Here is a 17508-nt window from a genome sequence, read left to right on the forward strand (position 1 = left end):
CTGGTGGTTTTGCTTCCAAGTATGACCTGCTATTTTGAAATGAACTCATGGTGTTTGCTAGTTTGTGGTGGATGTTCACACGCGCGTGGGGCGCATACACATCAGTGGGTCATGAGAGCGCGTCCCCTGACGACAAGGCTAGGCCTGGCAGGGGGCAGGCCACCCCGCTTCGGTGACTCAGTGAAAATCTTTTGAGTCCTCAAGTGGGGGGCTAGCTTTCATTGCCCTCAAATCTCATTCCTCCACCCCACCCTAAGGGTTCGTTCCAGCCATTCGTTCTCTCCTTCTTTGGGAGCCACCGGCACATTCATTCATTCTCTGGTACAGTCAATGCGCACCACGCGCCTCCCTCCCCGCTTCCGGCCGCGCGCTCCGCTCCCCCGAGACCCCGCCTGCCCCTCCTACTCGCCCCGCCCCGGGTCCCGCCCGCCGCTCTCCGGGCCAATTGGGGCTAGCAGGCCGGGCGGGGCTGGGGAGGGGCTTCGATCCCCCTTTACCCACGGCGGCGCCGGAGGCTCCGGAAACGCGCCGGGGCTGCTGGGCAGGCGGTCGCTGCGCTCCGGGCGCTTCCTGCCACGCCGGGCCTGGTGGGCCGCGCCTCCGTTCCTCCGAGGGCTGTGGGTCCGCAGGACCATCGGGTGAGTGTGCGACTGCCGACGAGCGCGCCCGGGGACCGCGTTGGGCGCGCGGGCCACCGAAGTTGGGCGGCTTGGGGTCGTGCGGCTGGCAGAGGCGGTGGCTTGGGGGGTTTCGAGGCTGTCAAGGAGTTGCTGCGCCCCGAAGGCCTGTCTGTGGGGCGACGGCGGTCGCAGAGGGCGCTGGGGCCGTACCGGGGCCTATGCTGCTCTTTGGCAGGGGGGCGGAGGAGCCAGACCGGGAGGGAAAGGGCGATCGGGAAGGGTCTGGGGGAGGGGGATGAGCCGCGGCTTGGCGGGAGGTGGCCTTGTAAAAGAGGGAGTTGAGGGGGTCAGTCCCGCTGTAGTCTTTTTCTGTCTTGCTAGTGGGGAACACCCTTTCCAACTTCAGTCTCTTCCCTTCAACAAGCTCCTTGATCACCTCCTCCCGGCGTAGAGTTGAGTGATTACCAACATGATTTTTTTCAACCATCACCCCCGCACACTCACCTGCCACCCAAAGTTGATAACCCCTTTTAGCATCCCAGTCTTCTTCCAACTGATGCCCTCTAGCCCGCCATGCCCCTTCCATGCTGGATGGTGAAACATTTCCTTGTCAACCTCGGTTTCTAGAATTTTCCTTTACCCCACAACATTTAAATTAAAAAATGGGTTTGCTGGAACCCCACCCACTTCTACCCTCACCCCACCCTGGTAGTAATAGTATCTCCTCCCACCCCACCCCCCATTGGGCCGGTAAGTAGAAGCAGCTTGCACAGGGCCTGGCAAAAGAGTACCCAAAAATGTTACTGTATCTATATTTAGTGGCAGGGTGTTTTGTTGTTGTTGTTTTCGTTTTGTTTTTGCTGCTGCCTCTTCCTAAGGAGGCAACGAGTATTGTCGGTTGGGCTGCTCACTGCAGGGTCAGCAGTTCTAATACACCAGTTGCATCTCTGTTCCTGTAAAGAGTTGTGATAGCCTTTAAACGCAGGGCCAGTTCTACCCTGCCCTATCGTGTCGCTATGAGTTGGCATCCTCTAGTGGGAATGGGTTTTTTGCTTCCTACTGAGGGAGGGGCCCTTGGAAAGCTTGGCATGCATGGGAATGGCTTTCCATTGGAGGCTTGGGTTACAGTTGAGATAGTGAGCAACAAAAGCCTGGCATCAGCAGGAGCTCAGGGTGCTGCGAGGACTCAGGGGTGCCCCCACCTCAGGAGACTGATGAGCTGGCTTGGCCTAATGAAAACCAGGGAAAAGATGCCTGCAGTCTACGCAGGCCCTGGAGGCAATGCGTCCCCATCCATATCAGAACCCACTGGCGTACACGTTGGGAAATGCGGGTTTTTTGACCTCCTCACAGAACTGGTGACCTGGCCTATGGGCCACTGGTTCAGCCCTGCCACGGTTTCTGGGTGGCTTAGGCCTTGTGTCGCATGCCTGGCCCCATTTGGAACTTTTTATGCAGGACTTTCCTTGCAACTTCAGTGAAGCGCTTCTTCTGTAGTTCGGTTTTTTTAGTCCGATGCCACGTGTTTCTCTGGGAAAGAGAGTGTAAACCTTTCCTCAATTAAGCACTACAAACACTACAGAATCCCCTTCTGGTGTACCTTCTGGCTTTTTATAGAAAGGAAAGAAGATGGAGGCACAGAGAGACAGGTGCCCAGCCCAAGGGGAGAGAAAAAGCGGAAAAGATAGAAACAGATGTCTTCCCACCCACGCACACAGAAAAAGGCACAAATATCTCTCAAGAAAGAGGCGGTCCCACTGTAACACCCTCTCTGAGCCCTTTAGGATTCTACCACTTCTAGTAACAGCATGTTAGCACTGCACGGTGGGCCCAAGATGTCACCTTCGTACCCATGCCATGGCCCACATGTTCCAGAGGCCGGGGGCAGCACTTCTGTGCGTGTCAGCTCTGGGAGTGGGGGTGGGGAGGGTCTCGGAGCTCGACTGTAGCCTGTCCTTCCTGAGCATGCACCCATTTTACGCTCCCACCACAAAAACATGCTCCTAGAAGGTGTTTGCAACTTGACTTCTGTTCGGTGAATTATCTCTGCCCCACAGGTGAGGTTCTTTCTACCTGCGAGGCTACTTGCTGGGGATTCTGGGGCACCATGAGTCATCCCTGTGTGTCGCTTTTGGGTAAGTCCAGGTTTACGAGATTGTGGCTGCTGCGCTTTTTCCCTTTGTGCTCTTCTAAGGCTGAAGACACTAGCTGGGTCTCTGGTGCAATGGGTTCCCGAGATCCTCTGGCATTTGTCCGCCGCAAGCTGTGGGGCCTGAGGAGATGTGGCTGGGCGCCTTCCTGATTTCTCTGCTTGGAGGCACCAAGGGCTTCTGGTGCTGAGGGTGGGGGGGGGGCGCTGCTCCTGCCCCTTGGCACAACCAGGAGTCAGGCTGGTGGAAGCTGCAGACTAGATGGGTCTTTCTGAGCCAGGAGCTCCCTTCCCCACCCAACATTGCTCCGGGGGTCACAGCTCAGAGGCCACCAAATGAGTCACCACTCCCATGGCATGAGTCAAAATCAGCTTTTCCATTTCTGTTTCAGAGTTCGTTTTCTTGAGTGCCAACGTTTTCGATTCCATGTGGAACATGGGTTTTAAATCAATCGATCCCCATCTATTTCACTTGCCACTCAGGCGCCAATGGGAAGCCATTCAGATAAAGCCTTGTGTGTGCCGTTGGGGTTTGTATGATTCTTTTCCCTCTGTTGCAGCTGAACTCACGCCAACCTGGACCCCGAACTGCAGAACCTAGTTCAAAGGAGGACGGTTCTCCCCAGGAAACCTGGACATGGGGGTCTTTGTTGGAGCACTATTTAGCTGAGCTTCCCTCCCACGGTTGTACGGCAGAGGGCTCCTCCCACAACTTGCTGCCCTTCCGCAGCTGGTGGGAGTGCTGCACGTTTGCGGACAGTGCTGCCAGCTGGGCCCTGCACTGGATACTTACATTTGTCCCCGGCCCGGCCCCCACGCTGTACAGTGTGCCGCTTGGGAGGCCCAGCATGGGAGTGCTCCTTCGTGGCAGGGACTGGTGAGGAATCTCTTCTGGCTGCACTGGGAGCTCTCGAGAAAGACCCTGGACTTTGGTGTCCCATTTGCATGGCCCAGGAGGGGTGCAGTGCAGCAGAGAGGGCGAGGAGTGGAGTGGGCAGTGTTCTAGAATTTCAACAGTTAATCCTGCCAGTTAAATAAAATCACTTGAGTTAGTTTTGCTCACTCGTGAATGGTGGGGATGATGTGCGGCTCTGTGGCGACCTGTTCATCAACCGCCAACCACTCATGTGTCATTGACTACCAGCCTGTTCCCTGGACACACCTGGCCTTGAGGCATTGCGTCCTGCCTCTCCATTTGGGCGCTGGACCTTGATGGCTTTATCTCACCTCTCGGATCCCTGGTTTCCATCTGCGGTGCAGGTGGCATTAACCACAGCCCATTGCCCTCGAGTCGCTTTCAGCTCCTAGCAACCCTTGAGGCCAGGGGAGAACTGCCCTCCCTCCCTCGGCTTCCCCGGCTGAAGAAGACTACTGGGCATAGCGTCCTCCCGTACCTGCGCTGGTGCCTTTCAGTCCCCAGCCTGTTGGTTAGCACGTGAACACTTCACCACTGTGCCACCAGGGTGCCATCCTTGGTAATTCAGTTATGTAAGGGGAGCTACTGGGAGTTCTGTGCATGTGAGCACACTCCATTGAGTTTTCCCCTCTCCCCACATGGGTCAACCCAGAACTTACTGAGTGCCCGGCACAGGCCAGGAGCCGCTACGGATGCCGGGATGGGGGTGGGGTTGTGGGGTTGTGCTGGGGTGACAAGAAACAAGAAAGCAAAGCCCTTGCCCTGGGAGGACTGCCCTGTCTCCCAGAGTGTAGGGTCAAGCTAGCATTTGTACCACAATTGGTAGGAAGTGAAATTCGGGTAGTTGGTAGGGAGTGGAGAGGGGACCCAACTTGGAGGCACTGGCATTGGACTTGAAGTAAAGGTGTAGGGCCACTGCCCAGCAGTTCAGAGGTTCGGGGGGGCATTGCCTTGGCATGTCTGGGACTGACGGCCAGTGTGGCACCCACGGTGCCCCGGGGCGGAATATGAGGTGAGTGAAGACCTCCGGTCTCTAGCCTGAGGACAGTGAGAGGAGATCCCTCAGGGATTTCCTTCCCCTGCCCCCTCCACTTGGCATTCCAAACTATTGGTGGCTAGAATCGAACCTTAAAAAATCAATTGTGTGTCAGCCACAAACACGTTTTTTTACATTTATTTTTTATTGTTAAGCAGAGCCACACTGGACAACAGGTGTCTTCTGGGGAGACCCCAACTGGCTGAAGGGAGTCCCTGCTAGCACCATGCATTAGGGATGTAGGGAGTTGGGGTGCATGCCAGCGATGACCCAGTGCTTCAGGTCAAGTAGGAGAGGGACCTGGTCAGTGCTAGCAGGTCAAGTAGGAGAGGGAGCACTGGCCTCCAATGCAGTACTCTAATGCCCAGTTTCAAGGGCTCACCCCCATTTTCAACTTGGCCATAGGCCAGCCCTTTTTGCTACTGACTAGCTTTCTTGTTCAGTGTCTGCTAAGATCTTTTAAAATCTTGTTGTTTTCTGATTGCTGCAGAAATGCATCCTGATGGCTGAATGACCTTGACACTCACGAGGTTCCATTGGGATGTTGGGAACTCTTAGAAAAAAATATTTTTAAGCTGCCAGACTTCCCCACCATCCTTAACTCCTAAGATAACCACACACACACACCCAAAAAAGAAAAAACTAATCCTTAACAGCTAGTTGGTTCCCATTCATCGCAACGTAATAGGACAGAGTAGAACTGCTCCTTGGTATCCTGAGACGGTCATTCTTTACAAGGAACCCTGGTGGCGGAGTGGTTCCACGTTGGGCTTTGATACAGGCAGGGCTTCCTACTCCTGTCTCAGCACCCACAGGGAGGGGTCACCATGAGTCAGTGTGGACTAGGCAGCAGTGAGTTTATTGAGTCTGGTTTTGAGGGGTGGGTGGGAATCTTCACAGGAGCCAGAAGCCTCGTTTTTATCCTGCTGCTCCTTGTCTAGTAATATATTTCACTGCCTGCGCCCCTGTTTTTTTTGTGACTTTGAGGTGGCTTCTTTAACATTTCTTGAGTTGAATCTGTCGTTCAGTTTTTTTTAAATGAGGGTTGGCAATCTTTGCCTTTAATTTGGAATGTTTAATCTGTTTGCATTCATTTAATTTTACACATATATATCATCTTGCTGTGTGTTTTCTATTGGTCCCGTCTGTTTGGTTTTTTCCTTTAGATGTTGTCCTTTTAGGTGAATTACTTTTTCAGTATGGCATTTTCTCTCCCCTATTAGGTGTAGCGGTCACACATTAGCCTGGTGCCTGCAAGGTTAGCCATTTGAAATCACCAGCCACCCATAGAGAGTTGGCAGTCTCAGGAGCCCACAGGGGCAGTTCTACCCTGCCCTCCTATAGGGTTGCTATGAGCTGGCATCAACTCAATGGCAGTGAGTTTGTTTGGGGGCATAATTTAGTAGCACTGGTAGTGTAGTGGGTTACAAGTTGGACTACTAGCAGCAAGGTTAGAAGTTCAAAACGCCCTTAAAAGTTGGTCTCAGAAACCCACAGGGTCAATTCTTTCCTGTCGTCTAGGGTCACTACAAGTCAGAATTGACTTGACAGTGAGAGTTTATGGGGTTCTTAGGAGTACTGGTGATGTAGTGGGTTGCTGGGTAACACCCACCAGCTGCTCTAAGGGAAATGATATGCTGGCTGCTGCTGTACAGATTGACCACTTCAGAAACCCTAGAGAGCCATTCGACTCGAGCCCCCAGAGCCGCCTTGAGTCAGAACCCACTCCATGGGACTGAAGTTTTCCCTGAGTCATTAAGGAGTCCTGGGGGCAGTGTGGGTTAGTTTTGCGCTGCTAACCACAAACTCCGATCAGGTTGCTCGGGGTCAGCATGACCTCGATGGCAGTGGGTGAGTGTTCAGTTAATTGCGTGCATCAGATAACTGGCCTCCACCACCAGAATCTCGGGCTTTGGGAAGATTTAAAAATGGAAGCCAAAGTCAATTTTCCCATTTCAACCATGGATCCCAGGGGTTTTGATCTGGCACCATTTCCCCTGAAGTACCCCCCTTGGTATTTCATGGGGCACAGTTTTGTAGCAGAAGTAGTCTCAGCATTTGTGTGTTGCGGTGTGTATTTTACCTTCACAAGGAGTCCTGATGACACTGTCAGGTAAATGTTGGACTGCTAACCACAAGGTTGGCGGTTCACACTCACTAGCCGCTCCTATGAAGAAACATGAAGCTGTCTGTTCTCGGAAAGATTGACAGCCTCAGAAACCCTATAAGGGTCGCTGCGAGTCAGAATCAACCAAAGGGCAGTGGCTTATTAGAGTATAGATTTGTAGGTTGATTTTTTTTTTTGTATGAGTTTTCCCTTTTAGCAATTTGAAATGTGATGCTGTTTTCTGACTTGCACATTTTTGGAGAAGAAAAAAAACCAAATGTGTTAGCAGTTATTACCTTTACTATTCTCTATTCTGTAAAGTTTTCTTTTATCACCAGTTTTCAACCAGCGACTTAGGATGCCTTTGAAAATGCTCCTTGGGTGACACTGTGGTGTAGGGGTTGGGCTGGTAACTTAGCCAGATTGACACTTCAGACCCACCAGCCGCTTGGCTATTCCTGGGAAGATTTACAGTCTAAGCAGCAGTTCCAGTCTGGCTTAACTCCATGACAGTGGTGGGGTGGGGTGTGTGTGTGTGTGTGTGTGTGTGTGTGTGTGTGTGTGTGTGTGTGTGTGTGTGTGTGTGTATCTTGCTAGGGATTGTTTGGGGGGTTTTGATTGTACATTTATAGTGTCCAACTAATTCTGGGAAACATTTTCAACCACTGTATCTTCAGCTCCATTTTTCTGTCCCCTTCAACCGTTCCTTACTTTCCCCAAGTCCAACTGTATGTACAAGAGGACTTTAAAAAGTCCCCCAGAAACATGGAGTTCAAAAGATAAAGGGATTTCCCCCACAAATTTTTTCAGAGCCGCCTTTGTGTGACCGACCATGTACAATGATCATAAACAAGGTCTCAATGATGCTGTTTGTATTATTGAAAATGTTAACTATCTGCTTCATTTTGGGAGAGTTTTGATTACTGTATGCAGATTCTCCTGTGATGTCTAATCTCTCATCAACCAGTGCCCTCTTCCTTTCTGATATTAAATGTTTTTACCTCTAGACGTTCTGCTTGGTTTTTATTATTTTTCATTTCTCTCAATGCTGTTGTTTTTCTTCAAGTACTTATAGCTCAGCAATCTGGCCCATTAACCTTTGTCTTCAGTTCTAGCAGCGGGCCCTTGGGGATCTGTGTGTCTGTTGGCTGGTTGTTCTCCTTGACCAGGGGTCCCATTTTCCTGCTAACTGGCATATCAGTATTCTTTGGTGGGGCATTGGGCTTGGTGCGTGTCATGCTGCTGAAAATGCCTGGATTTTCGTGCCTCCTTTGGAGCGTATTAGACTGGAGAGCAATGGTCTGTGGATCTGTATGAACCTTGGAGGCCATGGTTAAGCTTTTCTACTACATAGCTTGTGCGCCATTGGCTCCATAGATCCATAAACCCTACAGCTGAGGCGTGAGACCTCAGAGCTGTCTATAGAATGCTCTACGTCATCGTTCTGCTCTGGCCATCCGTTTGGACAGAGCATCTTGAATCCCACAGCAAGGTCTTTCAGTTCTCTGGGTTTTGTAGTCCTTGAACTAGTGTGCAAATGCTATTTTGTCCGTTAATTAGAAATCGAATTAAAGTGACCTGCCCTAAGGGCAGGGGCCACTGTGTTCCTGTTCCTTTGAGTGCACAGTGGCGGGAGGGCGATGTTTCATACGTGTCTCGGTTATGATCTTGTGATATTTCATCTGTTCTGAGATTTGGAAGGAATGTGTACACGGTGTTCCGAGGTTTTATTTGGTAACTTAGTTGTGAAGGTCTTCTCTGAAGCCCGTCTTCCCACTTGTAAGCTCTTGGGTTGGCTTCTCATTGTGTCAACTCCATGTTCTCTGAAGATCCGTCCCTGGTGGAGTGCTTTAGTGGCGTGTGGCCTGGTTCTGTGTGCCACTCTCCCCTCCTGTGGCCTCAGTTGTGAAGACACGCTCTTTTCCTGGTTGTTTCTTCTGTGTTGGTCTTGAATTGCTTGCGGCTTGAAAGAGGACTGTCTCGAGTCAGTCCCCCCCACACTTGCTGCCTCGCCTGCCTTCAGGAACACTCATCCTGGTCACTGAGAGAAGATGCAACAAGATGTGAAAAGGAATCCCCATCTCATCCCGGGGAACCCAGAAACAGGGCTGCTGTCACTCATGGCTCTTTTCACTCTCCTTAGCGCCACCTGCTCCCCAAGGTCTTGCCCTTCCCCAGGACGGAGCCCCGGGAGACCAGGTCCTGGCAGTCCCTCTTGAGATGTTGGCGGCCCAGGTGAGCTTCCCTCTGATCCCAGCATGACTTTCAGCAGGCCTGCCCCCCCACTGCTGCCTGCCCTCCCTCCCTCTGCTTCTCTCTGGAGTTTGCTAAGGAGTGGATGCCTGCTGGGCGTGTCCTGTCTGCCAGGTGGGGGAATGGCATCTCAGGCTAGGAAAGCGATCTTGGAGCTAAGGGCCCCTGGAAAGGCAGTGGGAGGCCAGGGCTGCTGCCCAGGTCTCCTAGCGCTTGGTCAGGTTTGCTTTCTAGGACTTCTGGAGGTTGCTGTTAACCGCGTGCTGGTGCCAGGCCCTTGCCTGTGGTTCTGGTGCCCCTGGCACTGCCCCTGCCTCTTTCTAGAAGAGGGGGAGGGGCTGATTGTCCCTGGGAATTCTTTCAGGATCCAGTGACATTTGATGGTGTGGAGCAATACATGACCAAAAGGGAGTGGTTGAGCCTGGACCCTGAGCAGAGAACACTGGACTACTTTGGAAACGTGACCTCCGTGGGTAAGGGTGGCTGGGAATGAGTTGGGAGGCCACCCCGGGGGTAGGGTGTCAGGCTAACCCCCGACTCCTGATGTCAAGGAAAGATGCTGGTCTTCTTTGAGAAGGAAAGGGTAGCTCACTGCTGTAGCTGAAATGAAGTGCAGCCGAGGGAACCCGGTGGTGGAGCATGATGTCACCACTGCAAGCTCTACAGCCCATCTCTTTCTCCACAAGCAGGGGTTCCTGATTTGAACCCAGCCTTGGTACCCCCCCAGGTGCAAGGACAAGTCCTGTTGGTCTCCGACTCATCCCTCATCACAGGGCAAGCTAAGCATTCCGGTGAGTAGGGGCGGGGGGCAGCTGGGGACTTCCCCAGTCCTGGGAGCTGTCTCAGAAGCGCCCCCAGTTAGCTGGGGGTTAGTCACCATGCCCCAGTGGCTGCCAGGCTCGGGTGGTCTCATGGGCACCCCACTCTCTCATTGTAGACAGCACGTCTTTCCTTTGTCATTTCAGAAACCGTCTCCACCACTCAACACGTGACGATGGGTGAGGATGCCCAGCTCCCCAAAACAACGTCCACCAGCTCCCCTGGGGCCAATAACCCCAGCCCCGAGGTCAGACCCAACGGGGATGCTGAGGGGAGGGGAGGGAGCTCCCCAGAGCTGCGTATTGAGCACCTCTTCACCTGTAAAGAATGTGGGGCCACCTTCCGGCTGAAGGTCCTTCTGGTCCAGCACCAGAGGATCCACAGTGAGGAAACAGGCTGGGAATGCCGCGACTGCCGTCAGGTGTTCCGGGGCATGTCAGAGTTCAAGGCCCACCGCAAGAGCCATGTGACCCCTGAGCCCCCCAGGCCAGGTCCGAGCCGCCCCCCGGAGGAGGTGGCCCAGGAGAAGTGCGAGCAGGCAGAGAAGGAGGCCAAGCCCTTCCAGTGCGAGGAGTGTGGCAAGCGCTTCAAAAAGAACGCGGGCCTCAGCCAACACCTGCGCGTGCACACCCGAGAGAAGCCTCTGGAATGCCAGAAGTGTGGGCGACCTCTCAAGGCCAGTGCCCCCGGGGCCCAGCAACAGAAGCCACTGACCTGCCGAGCCTGCAGCCGGGCCTTGCAGGAAGACCAGCGAGTGCCCCCTGGTCACCAGCCCTTCGACTGTGAGGACTGCGGCAAGTCCTTCAGCGGCGTCAGCGGGCTGGCCGAGCACCAGCGCGTCCACAGCGGTGCCAAGCCCTATGGCTGCCCGCACTGTGGCAAGCTCTTCCGCCGCAGCTCGGAGCTCACCAAGCACCGGCGCATCCACACCGGTGAAAAGCCCTATGCCTGCAGCCAGTGTGGCAAGACCTTCCGCCAGAGCTCCAGCCTCCTGGAGCACCAGCGCATCCACACCGGCGAGCGGCCCTATGTCTGCGGCGACTGTGCCAAGGCCTTCCGTGGGCCCTCCGACCTCATCAAGCACCGGCGCATCCACAGCGGCCTGAAGCCCTACGAATGTGAGCGCTGCGGCAAGGCTTTCCGCCGCAGCTCGGGCCTGAGCCGCCACCGGCGCACCCACAGCGGTGCACGGCGCTGCGAGTGCCCCAAGTGCGGCCGGGTCTTCAAGCGGCGCTCGGCCCTGCAGAAGCACCAGCCTGTGCACCGCGAGTAGAGGGCCACCTGGCCACCAAGGAGGAGATGAACAGTTTTGTAGTGCTTCTAGGTGTTCTTGTCAACGGTTGAAACCAGTTTCTACTGCCACCAGCAATTTCTACGTGTCCATCTATGCCGTGCCACCCATCCAAGAGCAGTGGTGACCATTAGATGTTCTTGTGACTTGTTCCAGGGATTGAGCAGTGTGCACCTCCACCCATGCTAGAGAGAATGGGTTTCTTTCCGTGTGGGGTGGTTGGTCACAGGTCATCTACTGCCTACATGGGGCCACAAGTGGAGACAAGTAGGGATCCAAGAGCAACAGCAACCAGGTCTCGGCCTATGGAGACCCCAGTCTGACAGGATCCCATTTCCCAAAGAGAAGATTGCCCCACCTGTTCTTGGGTCTACTTGAATTTATTACCTGCTAAGGGGTGTAAATACAAAAGTCAAATGTCGTATACTACTTAATTTATTACTTTAGGTGGCTACACGCTGTGTAAATCACACGACCTAGAAGATAATATATTTGTTTAGGAATACTCCCTTTTCACCCATGTGCCCTTTCATGAGATCATCTGCCTCGAACGCCACCTGTGCATTTCTTTGCCCCACTGCCATCTTCCCCACTTGATCCAGAGCACATTGGGTCGGCCTCCATGGGACTGACCCCAGTGGCTGCACCCCCACCCCCTCCACTGGCACACTTCCCACTCACACCATTGCTTGCTTGTATGGATTGATTTTCTTCAGTAATTTGACAGTGTAAGCTCTGGTCGTCCTGCTTTGGTTACATGACTTTAGGAGGTACTCCGGCTTGTGTGTGTTGTCCGAAGCCAGGTCAATCTGGCACAACCCTCTGCAGATGCCCAACTTGCTTTGATGAGGTGGTTTGGGGCTCATGCAGCACTTTGTGATTCCAAATGGACTCGGCTGTGGCAGCTCCTTCCAGAGAAGAGTTGGGGAGCCGGTGTGTCTCACCCCGTCAGGCCACTGTGGGGCTCTTCGCCCTCCATTTGCTCCTCTGTCATGTGGCGTGGCCCCACAAGCACCTGGCTGGGAGATAGCGTGCATTCAGTCAGCCGCTGCCGCTAGTTCCCAAACCGCAGCCTCTCCAGAAGGACTAAATCCCATTGCCGTTGTCTTGCATGCAAGTTGTCTGTTCATCTCCTCTGACCAAGTTCCCTTGGGATATATTAGTGACTTGATAGTGCAGTTCTCTCTAATCGATGGTGGTGGTTCTTTTTCTCCATTTTTATTGTTTTGCTCTTTGTAACAATTTGATGATGTTTCCGTTGTGATCCTTTAATGTCATTGTATCCTGGCATTTTATCTTTGTTGATTAAGCCATTCCTTGAATCATTTCATTGCTGCAATCCTCGGATATGATGATGTTTTCTGCTGGAATTTCCATTACAAACTCAAAAATGGAAAGCCCTGCCCCCCTTGAAGGGGAAGCAGCCCCATTGGGCTGCGTGGTGAATGGGCTTGTTCCTCATCAACATGTCAACTCCGTGTACATGGTGGGCATCACAAGACTGTCCAGCCTGACCACTCAGACACTAGAGAGATTTCTACCACGGATTGGCCAGAAAATCCTATGCCTGTTCATCACTCTTGCCGTGGCTGCCAGCTTCAGGGCCTGACCTCACTGAGGTCAATGGGATGGTTTGGCAGCAGCCAGCCATCTTGCCAGCTACTGGGAGCATTGCCAGTGCCTGGCGTCGATGTGGTGACTGGTCCAGCCAGGACCCACCCAAGAGATCTCTGTGGACATGGGAAGACCCATCAGCCTGACACTGCCACGCAGACCATCCCCTTCTCACAAGAGACTCCAAATCGAGAGGTCGATCTGCTGGGTTTTGCTTGCTTCAGGCAACTAGGAGGAAGTTGACCTACATGTCCGGGCATATTTCCCGGTGAGGGGCCGTGCCTCCCCAGTGGCCTGTGTGTCACAGCGAGGCTGGCCACCTCCAGCAGCTGTGCCCCGAAGGGCAGGAAAGCATGGGTTTGGAGCAAAGTCACACCCTTCTTGTGGCCTTTGTGGCCCAGGAGTCAGAAGTTGTCGCTGCCAGTGACCTTATCTAGGGGTGACAACTGCAAGGGCTGGGTGAACTGCCACACAGCCCACAAAGGGCCTGGTGAGAAACCAGGCCTTTCCACAGGCCACAAAGGCTGAGGTGGAACTTACCATTTGGCCCCTCTTAGGTGGGCTTCACGGGCCCCCATCCTGGGAAGCAAGGTCTGCCATCACCCACTGCGACCTTGGCCCCTGGCTCATGATAGAGCGTTTCCTTTCTCTCTGGGCCCCTAGTTCTTGCCTTCACTTTGAATCTGTCTAAAGTCACTCATTTTCCAGTCTGGTTTCTCTTTCGAGCTGTTGTGTGTTTTGTACGAATGTGGCATTGGAGGGCAGAGGAGGGTGCCTGCCTGCCTTGCCTTCCTATTTGTTGGCCGGTGTGGCGCGAGTTCGCTCCTCTTACCTGCCTTCCTTTACTTTCTCCCATCTGGGCTAGAATCGTCGCCAGCCCTCTCTCCAAGTTAACACTACAGACCGCGCGCGCGCGCACGCTCCTTCTCCATCACTGTTGATGGAATGGCTTCTCGTGGTGCTCGCCGGGGAAGTCTGCTCTGTCCAAACGCAGTCTCTGTGCTGTCACTTTGTCATGTAGCTTTGCGGCGTTCTTTTTGACCCTGGCCCTCGAGGGGTGGGTTCCTTGAGGTCTTGAGGTGTCCAGCGAGGCCGGGTGCAGACTGTGACACAGCGTACTTGTGTGTGTGCTTGCCTATGCATTTGTGTATCTACCTCATTTCTTTTCTCCTCCTGACCACGTGTCCTCCTCTGACAAGGACAACGACGAGCAGTTCAGGGGCAGCAGCGCTGGCTCCTGTTCCAAGTTGATCTTTTTCTTAACCAGATTAAGGAAGAAACCCTCCGTTGTTTTTATTAGAGTTTCGAATACTTGTTGAAATTTTCAAAAGGAAGTACTTGTTTACCATTTTTGCTGCTTACTACAGATTAACTCTGTTGGTTAGTGTGTTCTACTTGTCCTGGCATTTCTGGAATAACCCCCACCCGACCTCAATGGGCGCCTTTCTCCTGTTTGCTTGATTTGTGCTCAGAAGGCTGGGCATCTGCCCTGCCCGCGGCCCTGTGGCCATGTGTACCACTGGACGCCCTATTCCTGCCCTGCCCTACCCCCTAAGCCATGGTCATTCAACCGCACCCCAACCCTCAGATTGACCTGCCTCTGGGAGTGAGGGGCTGGCCTTTTAACGGAGAGCCACTGCCCACACGGGGCAGCCTGGCCAATAAGATCTTTGTATTCTTTGGGGCGCTGTGTCCTTCCAAACCACCGTAGTGGCCAGCAGCAGCGAGTCGGCTTCTCAAGGCAGAGTTGCTTGACTGTTCCTAGCCGAAGTGCCCTGACGGACCACGTGTTTAAAGGGGATTGGGCGGGCGGGAGGGGAGTTTTGCTGGCTCTCTTAGTGAGTTTAGCCACTCAGTTTCTGTGGGGCCCCATCCTATATTTGAAATCCCCTCCCCTCCGTGTTGGAAATGTCTTTTCCTTCTCAACAGCCTCCTGCCCACATGTGGCACTCTTCTGACTTTGTGGATTTTTTTGTTGTTACTCTGGTAACACACACCCTTCCCCTCTGATCTTGTTACCTTGTCGGATGGCACTCACTGTACCCAGCCTCGCACTAGAGCTGTTTGTGGGCTTGGCTTCTCCCCTCCCCGCCCCTTAGATTGTGAGCTCTTAGAGACAGGGCAACCCCACTACTCCTTTTCCAGGTCTAGCGCAGTGCCTTGCATCAAGTAGTTCAATAAATATCTGTTCTGAGCTTGTTTCTTTCCAACTTTGTTCATGGGGTCACCCTGTCAGCCATTCAGTGTGCCTGCAGAACCAGGACAGGTGGCTTCTAGTTGGGAGTCAGGGTCGTTCCCTCACTGTCGCCGGTGGCGGGCCCTCTTGCAGCCAGTCCTCTGTAAAGGCAGAGGAGGCACTCTGAGCCCCCGGGTTCTGCCAAGTGGGTTCGCTGCTTGGGCCCTTAGAGGGCTGGGGTGTGAGGCTCCATAGGGACCTCTCAGGAGGAAGATAACGGTCCCCAAGGAGCACAAGTCTCCCAGGTTCCCAACCTCAAATTGTGTGCTCTGCCAATCTCCCCACCCATTGGCCTCTTCCAGCCCCTTCCCAGCGCTGTTCTTACAAACTGTTTGCTACCCTAGTTCCAGATGTTAGGAATCCCACCTCTGCCTATAAAGTCTCACCTCCCTTTAAAGTGTTCAGTGAGCTAGCTGTCAGGGGGTACAGGGCTCAGGCTACATGGGGCCTTTCTCCAGTATCCTGAGGATATCCCCTTCCACCTTCATACCCCTGCCTTCCTGGGCCCTATACCTGACACCCCCTGTTGTGGTTCAATTACCGTATAAGCCAACCCGAATATCTTACCACAAAAACGGCATTAACAATGTGCTGGAAAACTTGGCTTATACGCGAGTATGTATGGTTAAGTCCCAACACTGTTGTCAAATCCAGCCTCCATGTCTGTGGTTCTGCCATTTAGGAAATGGCTGGCTTTGTTACACTAATGTGGCCACAGTGTGGGGTGGGTTGTTTTCTTGAGATACCAAGTTAAAAAGTATCAAGGGAGAGAAACAGATGGGGGAGGAGTGATGCCAAGACAAGGAAACCTCCAAGGAATGTGGGCCCCACGGATGTGGAAAGGGAGAGCAGGACCTTCCTTGGTGGGAAGCCTTCAGTCCCCAGCTCCAACCCCACTCCCCCTGAACCCATTCAGCCAGCCCACGGCGAGGGGCTGGTGGGGAAATAAAATGAAAGCTTGCTTGGGCACTCATCAGATTGACCCAGGCCAGTGAGTGCGGGACTGGCCCAAGAAGACTGACTGCATACTGGGTGCGGGCTGCCTGCCCTTATGTTCATCTTGAACTTGACCATTTCCATGAACTCGAGTTAGTTCTTAAACCAGGACTGTGAACTGCTTGATGTCCTGTTCCTGATTTACCCCTTCACCCAACTGGGGGAAGACCAATGCAGGAACACAAGGAGGGACTTTGGATTCATGCATATCATGCAGTGTGTACAAATGTATATAGTAGGAATCATGACTAGACAGCCACCAAGCTGTGCACCCTGGCCTTTAACAAGTTTCTATTTACAAAGCACCTTCTTTGTACAGGCTCAGGCAATGAGAACAATTGCCATGGTCCTTGCCCTCAAGGACCACAATTGGGAACCATGTGTGCATTCCCCAAGCTGTACTAAAGTGTTACAAAACCCAAACAGGCCTAGACCAGCGCCCCAACCAACCTCCACACACTGTCATGCAAGGAAGTCTGTACAGAAAGGACTCTGAAGTGTTCAAAGCTTAAGGAATGTCCCCCTCCCCACTTAAACCTTATCAATCCTGGGGTCTGTCCCCAGTTAAAACCGTACCATTGCCCAGCCTGCAAACGCAGGGCATTTACTTTCCTGTGTATCCCTTCTCTGAGACCCTCCACACACCCCAAGCCCCAGGTAAGCCCCCACCTTACCCTTGCTCCAGGAAAGGACCTTTCTGTGTTCCCTCAGCTGGGAAGGGGCAGGTGCTCCCTCAATCCGGCCTATCCCTCCTTTCTGCCAGAGCGAGGCACTGGCGATAATGGAGCAGCTGACCCCTGGGTGCTGGAAGACCTGTTGGGGCTGGGTGGACCGCAGTGCCTGGGGGGCCCCAGGGCTGATCCCCTGGCAGTACCCATGGTGCTGCTCTGCCTGGTGGAGAGTTCTCCAGCTGATCGCCAGATACATGTAGCACATCCATGTGGGGGCCAGGGTGGCTCCTCCCCCACTTGCCTGGCACCCTCTCCGTCTGCTGCACCCTATTGGCACCCAGCCCATTGAGAAGGGGCCTGTATGGCTTCTTGGGAGCTCCAGGCCCTACTCTAACTCTGCAGGGACGACCACCCACCTGCAATCTCCAGAACACCCTACTGCCACCTCCTCAGCACTTAGCTTATGGCTGTTCCACAGGTCAGACCTGGGTAGCAGTTTCCCCAAGCCCCTTGCAGGGGCCCTCAAGTCTGCCACCTTCCAGCCACCCACCCAGAGGCTGCCCACCAACCCCCACCATTGGCTGGCTGCTTTTCACCTAAAGACCCTGGCAGTTTGTTCGGGGCAGAGTGGCCTGCACATGGCTGCCACTGGTGACAAGCAGCCCCTGAATGGGTTCTGTGCAGGAGCCTCGAAACAGGCTTTTCAACTTCCATCCTCGATTTCTGAGTTTCAATTACAAGAATAAAGCATTACTATAATTTAATATGAAGATCTTGAAGCAAATAATATGGATGTGATT

General features: G+C 53.5%; 1 protein-coding gene across 4 annotated transcripts; it reads left to right on the forward strand.

The window, feature by feature from the left end:
- Positions 1-536: 536 nt before the first annotated feature.
- ZNF275 (zinc finger protein 275) lies at positions 537-14999 on the forward strand. 4 transcript variants are annotated; one of them, XM_075538556.1, is made up of 6 exons: positions 537-638; positions 2678-2755; positions 3330-9063; positions 9446-9554; positions 9768-9872; positions 10047-14999. In XM_075538556.1, exons 3-6 carry the CDS (start codon positions 9049-9051, stop codon positions 11171-11173), a joined length of 1356 nt encoding a protein of 451 aa, XP_075394671.1. In that variant the 5' UTR covers positions 537-638; positions 2678-2755; positions 3330-9048; the 3' UTR covers positions 11174-14999. The 4 variants fall into 4 exon arrangements, with proteins under 4 accessions (XP_075394671.1, XP_075394667.1, XP_075394668.1 ...); XM_075538552.1 differs by having other exon boundaries at positions 8972-9063; XM_075538553.1 differs by having other exon boundaries at positions 8972-9063; positions 9771-9872.
- The last annotated feature ends 2509 nt before the right edge of the window (positions 15000-17508 follow it).

Source organism: Tenrec ecaudatus, chromosome X (assembly GCF_050624435.1).
Source record: "Tenrec ecaudatus isolate mTenEca1 chromosome X, mTenEca1.hap1, whole genome shotgun sequence".
Lineage (NCBI taxonomy): Eukaryota > Metazoa > Chordata > Mammalia > Afrosoricida > Tenrecidae > Tenrec > Tenrec ecaudatus.